The sequence below is a fragment of the Gambusia affinis genome, linkage group LG21, assembly GCF_019740435.1.
Source record: "Gambusia affinis linkage group LG21, SWU_Gaff_1.0, whole genome shotgun sequence".
NCBI classification, from domain to species: domain Eukaryota; kingdom Metazoa; phylum Chordata; class Actinopteri; order Cyprinodontiformes; family Poeciliidae; genus Gambusia; species Gambusia affinis.
This window is the reverse complement of record NC_057888.1, coordinates 507,030-527,500: the sequence shown is the minus strand read 5'-3', so window position 1 is coordinate 527,500 and position 20,471 is coordinate 507,030. Positions and strand designations below refer to the sequence as shown.

General features: G+C 39.9%; 2 protein-coding genes across 5 annotated transcripts in view; both read right to left on the bottom strand.

The window, feature by feature from the left end:
* Positions 1–4,839, bottom strand: part of dipk1c (divergent protein kinase domain 1C) — a 23,725-nt gene extending 18,886 nt beyond the window's left edge. For all 3 annotated transcript variants that reach the window (XM_044105106.1, XM_044105105.1, XM_044105107.1), the window contains exons 1-2: positions 4,406–4,839; positions 2,389–3,231 (exon numbers count right to left, since the gene is read on the bottom strand). In XM_044105106.1, the coding sequence (XP_043961041.1) occupies positions 2,389–2,619 (231 nt within the window). In that variant the 5' untranslated portion in view covers positions 2,620–3,231; positions 4,406–4,839. The remainder of the gene's footprint in view (positions 1–2,388; positions 3,232–4,405) is intronic.
* A 1,530-nt stretch (positions 4,840–6,369) lies between these two features.
* On the bottom strand, positions 6,370–18,919 carry LOC122824389 (cell wall protein DAN4-like). 2 transcript variants are annotated; one of them, XM_044105019.1, is made up of 25 exons: positions 17,937–18,919; positions 16,369–16,489; positions 16,128–16,290; positions 15,761–15,953; positions 15,308–15,379; positions 14,926–14,997; positions 14,545–14,616; positions 14,163–14,234; positions 13,782–13,853; positions 13,400–13,471; positions 13,018–13,089; positions 12,636–12,707; positions 12,255–12,326; positions 11,873–11,944; positions 11,492–11,563; positions 11,110–11,181; positions 10,561–10,666; positions 10,213–10,283; positions 8,121–10,141; positions 7,924–8,040; positions 7,807–7,833; positions 7,605–7,691; positions 7,393–7,440; positions 7,234–7,290; positions 6,370–6,602 (listed from the first exon to the last, which is right to left on the bottom strand). In XM_044105019.1, the coding sequence occupies exons 2-19, from the start codon at positions 16,487–16,489 to the stop codon at positions 9,038–9,040; spliced, it is 2,622 nt and encodes an 873-aa protein (XP_043960954.1). In that variant the 5' UTR covers positions 17,937–18,919; the 3' UTR covers positions 6,370–6,602; positions 7,234–7,290; positions 7,393–7,440; positions 7,605–7,691; positions 7,807–7,833; positions 7,924–8,040; positions 8,121–9,037. The 2 variants fall into 2 exon arrangements, with proteins under 2 accessions (XP_043960954.1, XP_043960953.1); XM_044105018.1 differs by lacking the exon at positions 17,937–18,919 and having other exon boundaries at positions 16,369–17,384.
* Positions 18,920–20,471: the final 1,552 nt, after the last annotated feature.

The window sequence follows — 20,471 nt, the reverse complement described above, 5'->3', positions numbered from 1 at the left end:
TGTGGTTCTGATCCGTTTCTCTCAGGTTTCCGCCTGAAGCTTTTTTCCAGACTAACTTGTTACTTTTATGGAAACAAAATGAAACTTTTCAAACATCCATCAGTCGACCCGTTAATCTCCGGCTGACAGAACCGGGACAAGAAGAGACGATTCTTCAGGTCTGAACAAAACCAGCAGCCGAGACAAGCCAGAACCGATCCGGTCGCTAAGCTGACAACCAGCAGAACTCTGAGTCACTGAGGCAACACGAGACCCGCTGGAAACCAGAACCGCCACCGAGCCGGATCAGAACCGCTGCTGCCGACCCGGATCTGGACTGAGCTTCTGAGGAGAAACAGGAAACCTCACAGCACAAAACGGGCCGAACCAAAAACTACACAGGCTGAGAACCATAAAACCACTGGAGGAAACAGGAAGTGATGAACAGAGGAAACAGGAAGTGATGGAAGGAGGAAACAGGAAGTGATGAACAGAGGAAACAGAAATTGATGAAAGAAGGAAACAGGAAGTGATGGACGGAGGAAACAGGAAGCGATGGACAGAGGAAACAGGAAGTGATGAAAGGAGGAAACAGGAAGTGATGGAAGGCGGAAACAGGAAGTGATGGATGGAGGAAACAGGAAGCGATGGACGGAGGAAACAGGAAGTGATGGAAGGAAGAAACAGGAAGTGATGGATGGAGGAAACAGAAATTGAAGGAAGGAGGAAACAGGAAGTGGTGGATGGAGGAAACAGGAAATGATGAACAGAGGAAACAGGAAGTGATGGAAGGAGGAAACAAGAAGTGATGAACAGAGGAAACAGGAAGTGATGGAAGGAGGAAACAGGAAGTGATGAACAGAGGAAACAGGAAATGGTGGACGGAGGAAACAGAAATTGATGGAAGAAGGAAACAGGAAGTGATGGACGGAGGAAACAGGAAGTGATGGAAGGAGGAAACAGGAAGTGATGAACAGAGGAAACAGAAATTGATGGAAGGAGGAAACAGGAAGTGATGGACGGAGGAAACAGGAAGTGATGGACGGAGGAAACAGAAATTGAAGGAAGGAGGAAACAGGAAATGGTGGACGGAGGAAACAGGAAGTGATCGACGTAGGAAACAAAGTGATGGACAGAGGAAACAGGAAGTGGTGGACGGAGAAAACAGGAAGTGGTGGATGGAGGAACCAGGAAATGGTGGACGGAGGAAACAGGAAGTGATGGACGGAGGAAACAGGAAGTGGTGGATATTGGTTTGGTGTCTGTCCATCCTGCCAGTTAAAACCTTAGCTAAAAACTGGTGGAGCAGTTTATCTGGTGATGCAGAAGCCAAGCATCATGGGAAGTTTTTTGGGTTTTTAAATGAAAACATCGATTCAGGAGGAGAATGTGAACCGATTTCCAAACTGTTCTGCAGATTTTGATCATTCTGTGTTTTTTTCTATCACCTAAATAATCTGAGAGGAATTAAAGGAAAAACTAACAAGGTGAAAATCCAGGAACAAATCAGGATAAATGTCAAGAGGAGATTAAAGAAACGGAGACAAGAAAAAGACCAGAAGAAACATCTTAGGAAATTAAAAACCAGCAGGAACGAGAAAAATCGACCCAAACCTGAAGACAAACGAGGAGCAGATGGAACAAGAAGGAGGAGAAGAAAATTAAAATGCAGATCAGAAAACGGCTCTGAGACACAGCAGCCGGTTACCGCGGCGACCGAGAGAGCAGGCCGACGGGCCGGCAGATAACACATCAGGAGGTCATCAGTACCATCAGAGGGACGGGAGCGACCCGGTTCTGATCCAAACCGACTCATTACAACATTAAACAGGAAACAGCAAACAGCAAACAGGAAACAGGAAACAGGAAGCAGCTCATTCACTGGAGATTTCTATGATTCCTACCTTTATGTCACATTCCTAAAGATTTTCATAATAAATTAGGCAGAAATATGAACCAAAATAATCAGATAAATTATTAAATCATGAATCAATCAGCTGCTTCGGTTCACAGAGGAAAGAAAATCTGATCGAAAATGAAAGATTTTATTCTCAGATCGATTTGTTCCAGAAAACCAGTTTCATTTTACAGCCTGTCCTGATAATTTGGTTCTAATCCATAAAATTTCATAAAGCCACACGTGAAACGTTAAAACCCTCAACAGTTCATATAGAAGTAGAAAATCTGCAGCTGAATCATCAAAACCAGTTAAACTCACTGGGACCAGTCAGTATGAATCCATCTTGTTCATAACTAACAGAAACTGACAGTAAAAATTAATCTGCACAGAAAATATCAAAGATCAACCAGTGAATGAAAACCAGAATAATCCTCCAATCAGCACCAACAGATTCTCCACCATAACTCAGATTACAGCGAAGTTGAGGACTCAAACGTTAATTTACTCACCAGACGCTGCAGGATCCTCTTGCTCTTGTCGTCGGTGCAGAAGTCGGACAGGATGGTCCGGTGGACCAGAACCAGGCCGTTGAGGAAGAGCCAGGATCCGAACCAGAGCAGAGCGAACAGCAGCGTTCCCCGGCGGGACCAGAGCCGCAGGCCCAGCCAGCGCAGCAGGCAGCGTCCGCCGCCGCCGCACCCGCCGCTGCCTGCACCGCCGCCCGGCGCTCCAGGCAACATGGCGACCAGAGGAAACAAACCAAACACTCGTCCAACTTCAGAGGGAATTATAATCCCTTATTAAACCAGATGAGCTCAGATTAACAAACTCAGATGAACTTTTCTGAGCTTTGATATAAATAACGTTGTCATCTGCGTATCGTCAGAGTTTAATTCTCCATTTTTCATCTCTGGATGGTTTTCATGATGTGTTTGTTGCCAAAGTGAAGAAAATCCTTCAGGAGTTCTTGTTTGTTTTTGTTAACTTCTGCTTCTAATTTTCTAATTTTCTTTTGCTTTTAATTTGAATAAAATATTTCAGGTTTATTGTAAAACTTTGCTTTGAAACCCAAGAAAACAGAGAGAACCCTGTTTGGTGGAAACTGGCTGACCTGACCATCGTCCAGCTGGAAGCTGCAGAAATGAATCCGTTTCATTTCCAGATTCTTCTGGTTGCATCAGAAAGTTGTTTCTCCAACATGATGCTGCTCCGTCAGGTTTTCTACAAATCCTCAGCTTGGCGTTTGTTAAAAAAACTTGGCATGATAAAAACGACACTAAAGACAAAAAGATTTCCTGGTGGAAGGAAACGGAGCTGCAGGAAATCCTGGATCTTTACTTCACAGAGAGAATCTACAAGGACAGAAAGAGAGACCAACCAGTCATGAACATTAACCAGATCATTTCTCACAGTTTTGGTTCTTCTGGATAATTTTTAAAGTTTTCAGCAGGTTTAGAAACGACTCTGTTTTCATTCTGAGTCACGTTTCTTCCCTCCGGTTTCTAAATTTCTCCAAAGTGAATCAAATTCCTCTGGTTTGTTTCCTGAAGTTGCTGCAGAATCCAAACCTCCAACTGGGTCAGGAACCAGCAGGAAACCTGCAGAGTTTCCTTCCAGCTGATCGATTTAATGTTCAGCAGGAAAATGAAACCAGCAGAACTTCGTCTGGTTCCTAAATGATCCAAACTGGTTCTGTTGAAGACGGGATGGAAACCCGACAGCTGCAGGTTGGATCTGCAGAAACCAAATCAAATATTCCACAAATATTTTACATGTTTGCTTTTTTGCATCAGCAATAAAATTATTTCTGGTTCATTTATTTCTTTCCTTCCAGGAACATTTTAATTTCTGGTTCTGTCAGAAACTTAGAAAATAGTTGGAACTTTTATTTTTTGAGAACAGACTCATTTTCTGTCTCATGAAGTCGAACATTTTAACGACGACGAAACAAAGATAAAGTTTATAAATGTAAAAACAAAAAAAAGCAGAAAAATTTAATTATTATTTATGATTTAATAAATGAAATCTGATGAAGTTTTCAGTTAATGTAGTTAATATTCTGTTAAAGAAACAAATTTAAATCCATTTGACTGATGTGAAAAATCAACCTTTTCCTCTGGATGTTTTTATTCATTTCTTCATGTTTTCATCTTTAAATCTATTTTTACTGATTGAATTTTTACAGATGAATAAAAATGTTTTATTCTGTTTGTTTGCTCAGTTTTTATTTATAGATTATTTTTTATAAAACTGATCAAAGCCGATCAGGAACTGAAAACTTTTATTTATTTTCTGACTTTAATTATTTTTGTTTTTATTCTTTTCTTGTTTCTTCCAGTTTTTTTATTCACTTTATGTTCAGTTTTTCTGTCTGATTTCATTTTTCTGTTTGAACTGATCGAAGGTTCTTCAGAACCGCTGCCGGTCCAGAAGGTCCAGTAGAAACTTTAGTTCCTTTACCAGGTTCTTCTTTTTGTGACTTTATGAACTTTAACCTCTGGAGAATTATAAACATCTAAATCTTACCTTCAGTACCTGCCAGGTAAATCCGATGTTTTCCTTTTTACTCCTAAATGATCGAATCTGCAGTCAGGAAACCGAACTCCTTAAGGTTCTGTTGGATCTGGAAGGAAAATCCAGATTTCCTCCTCAGAGTTCAGAAGATGCAGATCAAACTTCCTCCTGATTCCAGAACAAAAACTGAAATAATCTCGTTCCTCAGAGAAGATCCGGATCCGTGGATCAGAACTAAAGTCCCGGGGTTCCCTGACAGCATCCTGGAGGTTCGGTTCGGTTCGTCTCTGCGGACGGGATCAGGATTTACTAACCAAACTTCCTTCCTGACGCTGCAGCTCCTAAACGATTCCCATCTCCCCTCTGACCCGGAGGAACCCGACCCGGCTGTCCGAACCGCGGCAGCTGGAGCCGCCGGACAGACTGAGGTGGTCCCGGGAGAACCGGATCAGAACCAGCTGGACGCAGCGGGGAGAAATAAACCCTGAGTCTGGACTGCCAGGCGGATCCAGCAGCTCCAGTTCCTCCTCCTCCTCTGACGCTCCTCTATGGGGAGCAGAGTGTGTGTGAGTGTGTGTGTGTGTGTGTGTGTGTGTGTGTGTGTGTGTGTGTGTGTGCGTGTGTGTGTGTGTGTGTGCGTGTGTGTGTGTGTGTGTGTGTGTGTGTGTGTGTGTGTGTGTGTGTGTGTGTGTGTGTGTGTGTGTGTGTGTGTGTCGCTCAGGCTTGTTCCTGCAGCCTCATTCCTGCCTCTCTGTTACTTCTTACAGAAACTAAAGATCTGCAGGTTCCGTTTCTCCTGCAGGAAGTTTCCAGCTCCGTGTTAAAACCCCGTTACCATGGCAGCAGGTCTCACCAAATTAAAAGCTCTCTAATCATCTGTCTCTGTCCCTCACACACATACACACGCACACACACACGCACACACACACACACACACACACACACACACACACACACACACACACACACACGCCCACACACACACACCTATACAGGTCCCGGTGAATTGTAAGGACAATTTTTCCAAACCAGTCACAGTGGTGAATTATGGGAGCACCCCTTTCCACTTGCTCTACAGACCGGCTGAATGTCTCAAAAAATCTTTAATGAGCCACTCAACAAAGATCTCAGTTAAAATTGTGTTTACATGCTACACAAATCTAAATATAATGACCTGACTTTATGCAACATTAACAGGACATTGGTAATTAGATAGATAGGCCACACCCCTGACATAACAATACATTATAAGTACCAATGAGAATTGCAAGGACATTTAAAATAAGACTTCAAAGAATGTCCCCAAAATATATTAAAGTACCCAAATGAGCATCAAATGGTATTTAATCCACACCCTGCAATAATGGTAGTGTTCATTTATCATGAACACAGGAATGGACTACAAAAATCTGAGTCCAAATATGAAAAAAATAATAATCAAATAGAAATATGGTCAGCAACATAGTGCTAGTTCATTACCAATAGGGTAGTGTTTAGACCTATACAAATTAAAACGTATTATGGAATAAACAAACGACATTGTCTTTTGCAATTTTTATTTTTGGGAGCAAACCAAAACACAGGCTACTAGACAGACTTACTAGAACAATTTTTGCCTTTTTCAACAACCTGGAAATCAATCTTCTGAATTACTTTGAAAATGATTAAGAGTTCAAGTTTTGTTGAGTCTATTCACACATCAATCTTGGACCAACTTAGAAATCAGAGCACATTATAGAAAACAACTCCAAAAATAAACAAGCAAACAAAACCAAAAAAAGGTGAAGCTTAAAAACAAAACACCTTCTCCTTTAAATGTTACTTTTAACAGCACATAATCTCTAATATAATGAGCCGTTTATACTCACCTAAGAGTTGAATTTCTGGGTTTTTATTTTTTTAAACAAAAGCATGCTTGAAAGTTCTTAAGGTTTTGTTTAGAGCATCTTGGCTCAAGATTTATCTGACTTTTTAGCTTTTTCTTTTTTCTTTTTGGACACACCACGATTTCTAACAAAGTCTCTTATGTTCCGAAGTGAGCGATTTATTAAAGCAGGATGTTCTGCCTGTTGACACTGTTGAATTTCAACAAAACTTGCCAGCTTCCCAGTGTCAATGTGTTTCTGAAAATGTTTCAACACCGCTGCAATTTCTGTAGGAGACCAGGGCCGTTTTTGATTTCTCTGAGGATGGTCCTTTTCAGGATAATCTACAAACAAGAGAGACAATTTTACTTTTTAAAATAAAAATCATATGTAGGAGTCTGCTATAAAAGTATGCTTGTGATAAAGTTTTACATTCCTGTTCTGTTTATTGTGTTTATTGAAGACAACCCTTTGACAATTAGATTTCTCAACGTGCATTTAGTCACCACATGAATCAAATATGTATCCACTAAAATTATTTTCTCCAATTTTTTAAAATTATTAAATTCATTAGCAAGTTGTGATACACTGCATTTATTACACTTAGAAATCATGAAGCCCTGGCACGCCTAATATAAACTATCACTCAAAGCTTCATTTTATACTACACTGCAAGCTTTATGACCTGTCGTTATAGAACCAGGTCATGCTTATCATTCATATTCTGTCCTGTCCATTCTGGTTTTAAGCAGTTTATTACTTGATCATAATCAGCAACTAACTTTGTAAGATTGTTTCAGCCTTATTTTAAAAAAATTGCACAGTCCCAACCCCTTCTCTGCATGTTTCTTACTGGGCTTTTTAAAGCTCAGGATAATACTCAATTCTTGTAATATGTTATGATGAGCCTTAAAACAGTATCTCTAAACCATACCACTAAGTAAAGAGCCACCATGAATAGGAAGACAGTCATACCATCTTGTGGTTCTGGGGGTTTTTCAGTTGGTGGTGCAATAATCTCCGTTCCCTTTCCTACAATACATTAGTAATACTTCAGGTTAACAAAATAAAAGATACAACATTAAAAATCAGTTACTAAATGTCCAATGAAAGGTTAATTGAAATAAGTCATACCAGAAGAGGTCCCAGGTAATTCAACAGGAGATTGAGGTTTTCTGCATCCTGTCAAATTAGAGATACAAGACAAGTTGTCTGCTATATTAGTCATAAGACTAACTGCACAGAAACCTAACCTTTAGCCAAAATTAAAAATTATATACATATATATTACATTATTATATTGTGCAATGATTACTATGTTAAGTTATTGAAACTAAATTATTAACCGTGAGGTGGGGTGAGGGTTGTTAAGGTAGTCATATCTTTTGCTGTGCCTGAAGGCTTCTCAGCAGATGGCATAGAGGATGTTCTCCCTAGAATATAGCATAAACACTTCAACAATGCTGTCAAGGAGGGTAAAGAAAAACCTTAAGAAATGGCAAAATCTTCTAGCAATGAGTAACCAAAATTTAAAGAAAAACAAGGTACCTTGTGATGTCTCTTCTCCTAAACCATCTGTAATTGGATAAGTAAACAGAACACACCTGAATGTCTAATTTTAAAAACATGTAATATTGCATCAGGCATGACGATTGATATTCATACCACCAGAAGATTCATTAGATTCTTGATTTGTAGAGCATTGAGTATCATTTACAAGTGGGGATGGGTCACAATCAACCTCACTTTGTCCACTTTCAGTGTCAGTCAGTTCCAACTCATCTAAAAAAGAAAAATTAAAACCAGTTCAGTAACAAATAAAAATGCTAATCCAAACAAGTACATAGAATTTTGAAAAGTACCTTCAATTTCAATCTCCTCCAGTGTTTTGCCTTGCAGATTTGCCAAAGTCCCCCTTTCCATTGCCAGAAGCAATTTAGAAATTTTTGCCAGTTGAGTCGTAGCCTCTGGTAGCCTGTAATACTCTCTATGAACACGTATATCATGTCCCAGAAAGTCTGCAACTTGGTCCAGTTCGTGATTTCGCAGGTTTAACACTTGGGACAATGTTGCAACATGCTTGCGAAGTTGTGTTGATCTTAAAAGTTCAGGGTTTTGGGCACCACTGTCATTTGCATAAACCCTCAGACAGTCTTGTCCTCTGTAAGGGGTTAGACAGTTGGGTCTAGCAAAAAGAAAGGTGTTTTTGTCTGGCACTCCACACTCCCTTCTTCTGCTAATGAGCTGGATGATGGCTTCAACCATGTCTGGTGATAAAAGCACAGCAACTTTTCGGCCCCTTTTCCCCTTTATTTCTACCCTGCTGAAATGGGCACAAAGTTGTCGTTCAAACTCTGTAAGACCAACTGCAACATCTTTATGCAAGGGAGTGGTGTCCCTCTCTAGAAAGGAAGACAGCTGCATTTTAGAAACCTCTCCACCTCGTCTTCGGTTGAACAAAATGATTTTTGCCAATGTAGTTCTGCACAGTTCCCTATAGGCTTGTGGTGACGGATCACTTTTCAAAGTGTCAGATGCTAAATTTGCAACCTTTTCCAAATGCTGGTGAAGATGCTGAACATCCTCAGTGAAAGGAAGCGTGGAAGGCTTGTTAAAGCGCTTGTCACTCAAGGTTGTTAAAGCTGTGTGAGAGACAAGTTCTGACCACTTTGATAAATAAAGTGTTTTGAAAGCCTGACATGACTTTTTAAGCTCATCATTCCCTGATACTAAAGCTGTGCAGCATATAAGGTCACTGATCTTGTGCAACGAAAGTGTCCTAAAGAGCAAGGCTAGGAGTTTTATATGAATGACTGTCTTCATCAAAGCCAGATACTCTCTTGACTGCTTGAACAAGTACATGGAAGTTTGAGGGCCTGACAGCATCTTCAATGTTGTATATAGAAAACTCATTCCGGAGGATTAGCAGAAGCCTTCCAACTTCACGAATTTTTTGTCGAATATATTCATGCTTGGAGGGATCTTGACCATGTTTATTGAAAAATGATTGTGCAAGCTGTAGAATGTAAAAGTCACTTCGCACTGCAGCAGACACTTCATCATCTTTCATCACTGTTAGGAGCTTAAAAACACCTTGGGATATTTGTTGACATAGTCCAGAATCCACCATTAAGGCCAAGCTCAAAACCCTTTTTGGTCCTGTCTCATCAGTTGTTCTTGGTTTGGATTTACATTTACGAGCATGCCGCCAAAGGTGATTCCGAAGGTACAATCCCTGGCAAAACATGCAGTGAACATACTGGTTTATGTTATACTTCAGCTTGGGTTTACGTTTGATTTTTAGCAGTCCACTGCCACTTTTGTAAACCTCTTTATTGTGAGTAGAGTTCCCCTTATTTCGCAACTGTCCTAGTATTTTTTTCCGCAGTTTTGAGGCTTTTGGTTGTGCCAAAGCTTGAGCGACTTCAGCATTTGTCTTCTCATGGACTTTTAAGTGTCGAGCAATCTTAGACTGGGGCTTGCCACAAACAAAGCAGTAGTTTTTTTTATCTCTTGATGATGATATACTTGTAGACTGGATGCTTTCAACAGCTTCAGATCTGGTGAGTGGCTCCACAGGTCTCCCTTCAGTTTGAACGTCAACAGTTTTTTTATTTTTAGAAGACCTTTTCATCTGTTTCTGAACAACCTTTTTGGCACGGTCTTCACTTTCAGAAATAAGACCTTCAGCCAAGTCATTCTCTGCACCATCACTCTTTTGACAGTCTGGCAAAGATGCACTGAAACAAGGATCAAGAATAGTCCTTTTGAAATGATTTGAATCATCTATTGAGAGTTCCACTGAACTTTCTGAGTAACTGACAGAGTCAGGTATGTATTCTTTGTCTGAAAGATCATCAGCTGAAGATGATTCGTCAGAAACCTTAAAAAGAAAGAGATTGTTCAAGTATTGCTCTTTTAAAAAGTACCAAAAGGAGAACTAAAGACACCTACCCATGAAGATGGTGAAAAATCAGTCCTCTGGATCTTTTCATAGCAGATGTTGTGCCATATTGAAGAACAGTCTGGAAAAAGAGGTTGTGAGTAAAGTTAAGGGTTTTATGGTATTTATTAAACAGTAAGTTTGTATAACAAGTCATAATTTAGATATTGTCACAAGTAGTAGAGATAACATCTATGATTTCAATAGGTAAAACTAATCACAAACATGACATTTTTGATCATCCAATACATCTGAATAACAAGATCTATAGATGTTAAACTTTAAGAGTCATTAAGAAATCCAATCCTAATCCACTTTGAAAATACTAAAGGAGTAATAACCACACAAGGAAAACTCGCCTTTACATTTCAGACCATTCCACTTGAGGGCAACAAAAGGTCCCAAGCAATGTGTGCATTTTTCAATGCTTGAAAATGATGAGCGCAGTACAACATGGTTGCATTTCTGGAGAAAAAACATTGCATCACTAAAAAAGTAAGAGTGCAATTCTGATGTAAAAGGGTTTTTAATTTCAGAAACTGAATATTGAGAGATGCATTTCATTTATAAAAAATCACTGAAAGCATTCAGTGATAATTTTGTAGGCAACTTCCAGGCATGTACAAACACAAACTATGCAGTTCTGGGAATCTTGTTCCCTAACTTTGGTAACATTGTGGAAAAAGCTACGGAAAGCTAGACAAATTGCCAAGAAAAGGTGGAGAAACAAAATTAAAGCAGGCTCCCAAGAACAATACACTACGGGTTATCGACACACAGTCCTCATAATGCTGTCCCCTGACAGGAACAAGCATTGCTGGGACTGTGTCCACACTCTCAAAAACCCATGTCCACTAATATACCTGTCAAACAAATTATAAAGAGTTTCAAGTCAGATAGCTGTTCACCTGTGGTCCAAGAGACGAGCATAGTGATCCCATCGGTTCCTCACCTACAGTGTTGTCAGGGTGAGCAGAAACCTGTGGAGAAGACAGCAAACGAGTCATTAAGATTCATTTAATATTGACTTCAAGTTAGAACACTATAGAGTAACACTGTATAAAGAGCTATGGTAAAACTAGGTAAGTTGTTTGGCAATAGTATTTTTAGCAAGGTCCGAGTGATTGCCAACAATATTACTCTTCGGGTCATCTACACACAGTCCTCATAATGCTGTCCCCTGACAGGAACAAGCATTGCTGGGACTGTGTCTACACTCTCAAAAACCCATGTCCACTAAAATACATGTCAGAAAAATTACAAAGATTTCCAAGTCAGACAGCCGTTCACCTGTGGTTCAAGAGACGAGGATAGTGATCCCATCGGTTCTTCACCTACAGTTTTGTCAGGGTGAGCAGAAACCTGTGGAGAAGACAGCAAACGAGTCATTAAGATTCATTTAATATTGACTTCAAGTTAGAACACTATAGAGTAACACTGTATAAAGAGCTATGGTAAAACTAGGCAAGTTGTTTGGCAATAGTATTTTTAGCAAGGTTGAGTGATTGCCAACAATATTACTGTTCGGGTCATCTACACACAGTCCTCATAATGCTGTCCCCTGACAGGAACAAGCATTGCTGGGACTGTGTCCACACTCTCAAAAACCCATGTCCACTAAAATACATGTCAGAAAAATTACAAAGATTTCCAAGTCAGACAGCCGTTCACCTGTGGTTCAAGAGACGAGGATAGTGATCCCATCGGTTCTTCACCTACAGTTTTGTCAGGGTGAGCAGAAACCTGTGGAGAAGACAGCAAACGAGTCATTAAGATTCATTTAATATTGACTTCAAGTTAGAACACTATAGAGTAACACTGTATAAAGAGCTATGGTAAAACTAGGTAAGTTGTTTGGCAATAGTATTTTTAGCAAGGTCCGAGTGATTGCCAACAATATTACTCTTCGGGTCATCAACACACAGTCCTCATAATGCTGTCCCCTGACAGGAACAAGCATTGCTGGGACTGTGTCTACACTCTCAAAAACCCATGTCCACTAAAATACATGTCAGAAAAATTACAAAGATTTCCAAGTCAGACAGCCGTTCACCTGTGGTTCAAGAGACGAGGATAGTGATCCCATCGGTTCTTCACCTACAGTTATGTCAGGGTGAGCAGAAACCTGTGGAGAAGACAGCAAACGAGTCATTAAGATTCATTTAATATTGACTTCAAGTTAGAACACTATAGAGTAACACTGTATAAAGAGCTATGGTAAAACTAGGCAAGTTGTTTGGCAATAGTATTTTTAGCAAGGTTGAGTGATTGCCAACAATATTACTCTTCGTGTCATCAACACACAGTCCTCATAATGCTGTCCCCTGACAGGAACAAGCATTGCTGGGACTGTGTCTACGCTCTCAATAACCCATGGCCACTAAAATACCTGTCAGAAAAATTACAAAGATTTCCAAGTCGGACAACTGTTCACCTGTGGTTCAAGAGACGAGCATAGTGATCCCATCGGTTCCTCACGTACAGTGTTGTCAGGGTGAGCAGAAACCTGTGGAGAAGACAGCAAACGAGTCATTAAGATTCATTTAATATTGACTTCAAGTTAGAACACTATAGAGTAACACTGTATAAAGAGCTATGGTAAAACTAGGCAAGTTGTTTGGCAATAGTATTTTTAGCAAGGTCCGAGTGATTGCCAACAATATTACTCTTCGGGTCATCAACACACAGTCCTCATAATGCTGTCCCCTGACAGGAACAAGCATTGCTGGGACTGTGTCTACACTCTCAAAAACCCATGTCCACTAAAATACCTGTCAAACAAATTACAAAGAGTTTCAAGTCAGATAGCTGTTCACCTGTGGTTCAAGAGACGAGGATAGTGATCCCATCGGTTCCTCACCTACAGTGTTGTCAGGGTGAGCAGAAACCTGTGGAGAAGACAGCAAATGAGTCATTGAGATTCATTTAATATTGACTTCAAGTTAGAACACTATAGAGTAACACTGTATGAAGAGCTATGGTAAAACTAGGCATGTTGTTTGGCAATAGTATTTTTAGCAAGGTCCGAGTGATTGCCAACAATATTACTGTTCGGGTCATCTACACACAGTCCTCATAATGCTGTCCCCTGACAGGAACAAGCATTGCTGGGACTGTGTCTACACTCTCAAAAACCCATGTCCACTAAAATACATGTCAGAAAAATTACAAAGATTTCCAAGTCAGACAGCCGTTCACCTGTGGTTCAAGAGACGAGGATAGTGATCCCATCGGTTCTTCACCTACAGTTTTGTCAGGGTGAGCAGAAACCTGTGGAGAAGACAGCAAACGAGTCATTAAGATTCATTTAATATTGACTTCAAGTTAGAACACTATAGAGTAACACTGTATAAAGAGCTATGGTAAAACTAGGTAAGTTGTTTGGCAATAGTATTTTTAGCAAGGTCTGAGTGATTGCCAACAATATTACTCTTCGGGTCATCTACACACAGTCCTCATAATGCTGTCCCCTGACAGGAACAAGCATTGCTGGGACTGTGTCTACACTCTCAAAAAGCCATGTCCACTAAAATACATGTCAGAAAAATTACAAAGATTTCCAAGTCAGACAGCCGTTCACCTGTGGTTCAAGAGACGAGGATAGTGATCCCATCGGTTCTTCACCTACAGTTATGTCAGGGTGAGCAGAAACCTGTGGAGAAGACAGCAAACGAGTCATTAAGATTCATTTAATATTGACTTCAAGTTAGAACACTATAGAGTAACACTGTATAAAGAGCTATGGTAAAACTAGGCAAGTTGTTTGGCAATAGTATTTTTAGCAAGGTTGAGTGATTGCCAACAATATTACTCTTCGTGTCATCAACACACAGTCCTCATAATGCTGTCCCCTGACAGGAACAAGCATTGCTGGGACTGTGTCTACGCTCTCAATAACCCATGGCCACTAAAATACCTGTCAGAAAAATTACAAAGATTTCCAAGTCGGACAACTGTTCACCTGTGGTTCAAGAGACGAGCATAGTGATCCCATTGGTTCCTCACCTACAGTGTTGTCAGGGTGAGCAGAAACCTGTGGAGAAGACAGCAAATGAGTCATTGAGATTCATTTAATATTGACTTCAAGTTAGAACACTATAGAGTAACACTGTATGAAGAGCTATGGTAAAACTAGGCATGTTGTTTGGCAATAGTATTTTTAGCAAGGTCCGAGTGATTGCCAACAATATTACTGTTCGGGTCATCTACACACAGTCCTCATAATGCTGTCCCCTGACAGGAACAAGCATTGCTGGGACTGTGTCTACACTCTCAAAAACCCATGTCCACTAAAATACATGTCAGAAAAATTACAAAGATTTCCAAGTCAGACAGCCGTTCACCTGTGGTTCAAGAGACGAGGATAGTGATCCCATCGGTTCTTCACCTACAGTTTTGTCAGGGTGAGCAGAAACCTGTGGAGAAGACAGCAAACGAGTCATTAAGATTCATTTAATATTGACTTCAAGTTAGAACACTATAGAGTAACACTGTATAAAGAGCTATGGTAAAACTAGGTAAGTTGTTTGGCAATAGTATTTTTAGCAAGGTTGAGTGATTGCCAACAATATTACTGTTCGGGTCATCTACACACAGTCCTCATAATGCTGTCCCCTGACAGGAACAAGCATTGCTGGGACTGTGTCTACGCTCTCAAAAACCCATGTCCACTAAAATACATGTCAGAAAAATTACAAAGATTTCCAAGTCGGATAGCCGTTCACCTGTGGTTCAAGAGACGAGGATAGTGATCCCATCGGTTCTTCACCTACAGTTTTGTCAGGGTGAGCAGAAACCTGTGGAGAAGACAGCAAACGAGTCATTAAGATTCATTTAATATTGACTTCAAGTTAGAACACTATAGAGTAACACTGTATAAAGAGCTATGGTAAAACTAGGCATGTTGTTTGGCAATAGTATTTTTAGCAAGGTCCGAGTGATTGCCAACAATATTACTGTTCGGGTCATCTACACACAGTCCTCATAATGCTGTCCCCTGACAGGAACAAGCATTGCTGGGACTGTGTCTACGCTCTCAAAAACCCATGTCCACTAAAATACATGTCAGAAAAATTACAAAGATTTCCAAGTCGGATAGCCGTTCACCTGTGGTTCAAGAGATGAGGATAGTGATCCCATCGGTTCCTCACCTACAGTTTTGTCAGGGTGAGCAGAAACCTGTGGAGAAGACAGCAAACGAGTCATTAAGATTCATTTAACATTAATTGCAACATTGTATATAGAGCTAAGGCAATACTAGGTAAGCCAATTGGCCTAAGAATTTTAAGCAAGGTCCTAGTGATAGAAAACAATATTACTCTTCGGGTTATCTATACACAGTCTTAGGAATGCTGTGCTTTGTTAGGAATAACCATTGCTGGGACTGTGTCGAGCAGACACCTTTGGAGTAGACCGCAAACAGACTCTGTATTCTGTTATATTTTGGTATTTTTACCAAAATACAATGGATTGCATTTTGGTATTTTTACCAAAATACAATGGATTGCATTTTGGTAAAATGTTATTTGTCAAATAGCTTTCAGAAATCTAGTTATTTACCTTCACTCTCCATGGCCATTCAGCGTTTCCATAGTTATAGGTAATCTCTTCCCCTGGATTTATGTCCTTAATTGCAAAGAGACAGAGATGAGGTTTTCCATTCACTGTTATTGTCTTCATTTTGCTGTTAGGGATCAAATGGTCGTCATTAACCAGTCTTCCCAAAGACCCATCCTCTCTCGCTGCATCAACACTGAAAGAAGAAGAAAAATCTAAATGGCCAAGGATGACGGGATATAAAACATTGTCCATATAATTCTGGGATAATTTCAAGTTTTTAAAAACTAGTAATAGAAGGCATTAAATATTTCAACAATTAAAACTTAATTTTTATAATTGCTTTAAGTTATTTTTAAAATTTACATACCACAACTTTTTCCCATTATGACGAAACTCAAACATGAAGACCTTCATGGCATCATGATAGATTTTTACCCGATTTTCATACTCTTTGCTGTTTATGACATCGCCTCGATATTCCAATAAGAAAGCTCCTGTCTGAAAGTGGCATGTACTAAATACTCCTCGACCTGTTAGACCATATGAAATGTCATTGTCAGCCCACAGTGACAAAAATCTCATTTAAAAACTACGGCTTGTCAACTTACCCTTAAAAGAGTTTATGTATTGTACAGAAAAACCATCTTTGTCCTGACTCAGACTCACAAAATGAGCTGCTTCATCCTTTGGATTTATTCTTAATCTCTGTGGCCTCATTGTTGTGTGCATCTAGAGAAAAAAAGTCTATGGTGATCAAGAGAAAATAAAAATAACATATGCTTTAATAATAGACTGAGAAAATCTATGGGTATATTATCATCATCAAGTTTTAAACAGAACAGCAGCTAAACAACCACAATGACCATTTGCAAAATTAAATTATGATTAAACTAGGCACTCCTGTACAATTTGTTCATATATTCTTTCTAAGTCAGAGCAGCAAGCAGTAACTTACACTGTTAAGAAGTTATTCCAGTTGTTTACACTGTCTACTGGTATCAGGGCCCACTGCCCTTTGGGTTTTGTTCCACCAAAACCAAATCAAATGATTGTATTACCTCCTCAGTATACCACTGTTTCAGCACAGTGGATGTAACTCACTCAGATCAGCTGTGCCACAATAAGGAAATGCTTAAGACAGTGTTCTCAAACTGCATTCCTCAACGGCCAAAGTCCTGTAACTTTTAGATGTGCAACTTGTCCTATATTCTTAGATTACATGGTGAAATATTCTCACTAGCATGTAATCAACCTGTACTGTGCTTATATTGGAGACAGGTATGCTGAAAAAGAGAGATATCTAAAAGTTGCAGGAAAATATACAAGGCAGTGGGTCCTTAGTACCACGGTTGACAATAAGCATAACAAAGCTCCTCTTTGATTTAATAAAAAAAGGGACTGAATAGGGAACAACTTCACACTATTCGATGTCTGATGTTCCTTCCTGAATAAATGCACTTATTCATTGCTCTTTTTTTCTGCATTGTGTTCTTATCACAGTCATGGAAATTAACATAGGACTGCACTTCTCTTAACCTCTGTTGCAGCTGATGTTTTATATTTTCATATTTGTTTAACTTAACCAACAATAACATCTACAAAATATTTAGAAAGCACTAGTTAAGAAGGGAAACATCAAAAAAACTTAAAATCACACCATGTGAAACTGTTGAATGATCTGGGTATTTAAACTTTCTTATGAAAAAACTTCTGTTAATATTTACTTATTTTTACATTAACTGCACCATAAATTGCAAAAGAGATATGGATTATGAGGTATGCACTGTGAATCACTGTATTCTATAATGAAACTATTCTTGAACATTTCTAAAACGAAAATATAAAACAGTAGACAAGGTTAGCTGCACATGCTAACATCATAACTGAAGTGAGCAGCCATTAGCTCATGTTGTTTTTGTTTCTAGTTGACATCGAGTCAGTTTTAACACAAATGTAACATTCTAATTCCTGTTTTTAAATGGCCATTCCATTTAACACCTGGAGTGTTTAAACCTTGTTCTAAGTGGTCTCTTGTTCTCAACACAAGCTAGCTTTTGCTCATTAGCGGTGTCCTAATTAGGAAGTGCTGCATGAAAATACATGTCAGTCACATTGCAAATATCAGTAAAACTTTGCCAACCTTGCTTATGTTCCAATCACTTGAACAAAGACTTACCTACATACTTCTCCACATCCATCCGAGTTGCAGTGCAGTATAATTGTACATTCCTCGCAGAGAGCACAACATCAGTCTTGGGAGGAAAATGGCAGGTGGGGAGGGGTTAAGGCTCCACCCCTTTTCCTTTCTCCAATTTGGTGATCTTTGATGAACAAATCATTCACTAGGTTTTGTGATAGATTAATTATTTATCCACTACCTGGGACCTTCATGATAGTGATTTCCAAAATTATTACAGGTGTTATTTCCATAGTGACCAAAGTTATATAGTATATGAAGAAAAATAATATATATATATATTTATTACTTAAATCTTAGTAGCAAGGTAGTTGTTTCAGCATCTGCATGCCTTGATTTGCTTTTCAAATTAAATGAATTCAGTCTTATTCAAGTACTTTTTGACAATATTTATTGTCATGAAACAGGGAGCTGAACATGTATGTTTGATTTATGATTTTTGATGTTCTCTCATTCACTGAGTAAAAGTAGGATGTCAAGTCAAAAGAAGAACCTAAGTAAAACAAGAAAACTGCATGTTCACAAATGACTGACCTCAGAAAAAAACAAATTGAAGAAAGCTTGATTTATGTTTTTTGTTTACCAGCTGGACTTAAACTATTTAAAAATGAACAGATTTAATAACTGAACATTTTTAGACTTAGATCACTTATGACTTTTGCTTTCAGTAACAGAAGTGAGCACGTGCTTGTCATGCCATAATTTTAACCTGTGCTTGAATGATGTCAGAACCAGTCTCATGCATGTGTGGATGTGCTCATTGGTGAGCCAGGAACAATATTTGGTTTCTATAATATTAATTGTAGAGAAAGCTGGCTCACGGTTGTGTGTGGAACCAAACATAATTAAGATTTGCAGGTCTACTGTCCTCAGAGCTAGGAAAGCTGAGGACAGTAGCCCTTTGGAGCCAGGGGATCAGTCCTTACAGAATGTTCCTGCAGGGATAAATCTGCTTAGATCAGTGTTTCTCAACCCTGGTCCTCATGCCCCCCTACTCTGCATGTTTTAGATGTGCCTCTATTCCAGAACAGATGATTCAAATGATTGCATGACCATCAAGCACTGCAGAAGCCTGTTAATCACCCAGAGATACAATTCAGGTGTGTGGCAGAAGGGAAATACCTAAAACATGCAGGACAGGGGGGCTGTGAGGATCAGGGTTGAGAAACACTGGCTTAGACGGTAAAATCTGCACCATTAAATCAGACAGTGCTCAACAAGATTTTAGGTTGTAATTATTGTTTTGGTATCAGTTTTGGGTCCGCATGAGACATAATTTTAGTCTAGATGCAGACCAGGGTCCACCTATTAGTGACCTGTGGTGTATATCTTGATCTCATTGGGTCTTTCATAGGTGACAGAAGTCAGACTTATGCTGGAAGCATGGCGTGTACAGAGTGAAACGGAATGGTGAGAGTACAATGCCCTGTGGAGCTCCTGTGTTGCTGACCACCTGGTTAGACACACAGTCCTTCAGTCTCACAAACTGTGGTCTGTTTGTGAGGTAGTCATAGATCCAGTTGACTGTTGAGGCCTCCATCTGTGTCTTCTGATCTGCTTCTCACAGAGCAGATAAGGTTGAATTGTGTTAAATGCACTGGATAAATCAAAGAACATGATCCTCAAAGTGCTGCCTTTGTCCAGATGACAGTGGGTTTGATGAAGCAGGTGTATGATGGCTTCATCAATTCCAACTCCATGGCAATAAGCAAACTGCAGGGGGTCCTGATATGTGCTTGTCAGCTTATTCAAGTTGGCCAACAGGAGTCTTTCCAGGATCTTCATGATATGGCATATCAGGGTAACAGGTCTAAAGTCATTGAATGACTGATGATGAGCACAGAAGTCCAACAACAGAACACCACTCAGGTTCAGATCAGGAGATCCATTTCTTCCTACCGTGCCCCTCCAGGTCTCACTGTTATTGCCCATGTGAGCATTGAAGTCTCCAAGCAGAACAAGGGAGTCCCCAGGAGGTACACTCTCCAGTAACACTCAAAGGACTCCAAAAAGGGTGGGTAATCTTAACTGCTGTTTGGTGCACATGCACAACCATCAGATCCCATCACCCCACTTCTAAGCAGAGGGAGGCTACCCTCTCGCTCACCGGAATGAAGCTCAATGTGTAAGCACTGAGATGGGGGGGAACAAGTATGACCACTCCGGCCAAACGTCTGTCTCTGGGGGCAACTCCAGAGAGAAGGAATGTCCAACCCCTCTCAAGGAGACTGGTTCCAGAACCTGAGCCATGGGTCAAGGTGAGACTGACTATTTCCAGATGGAACCTCTCAACCTCCCACACCTGCTCAGGCTTCTTCCCCACCAGAGAGGTGATGTTCCGCTGGCTCCCAAGAGCCAGCTTCTGTAGCCAGCGGTCGGATTCTTGGTTCTTCTCTCTCAAAAGAGGAACATTGGAGTAACCATAGGGTACTTGGTTACCTTCCTCACTAAGGCCCTTCTCTCCTGTTCACTCAATTTAGACAACCAACTAGGTCAATAGAGAGTCCTAGTGAT

Bases quoted from the DNA above. Each gene is read 5' to 3' on its own strand.
- LOC122824389 (XM_044105019.1), bottom strand. From the start codon at position 16,489: ATGCACACAACAATGAGGCCACAGAGATTAAGAATAAATCCAAAGGAT. The intron at 14,617-14,925 runs GTGAACGGCTAT...TCTTCTCCACAG, and splicing joins CCTCGTCTCTTGAACCACAG to GTTTCTGCTCACCCTGACAA. The intron at 14,235-14,544 runs GTGAACGGCTGT...TCTTCTCCACAG, and splicing joins CCTCGTCTCTTGAACCACAG to GTTTCTGCTCACCCTGACAA.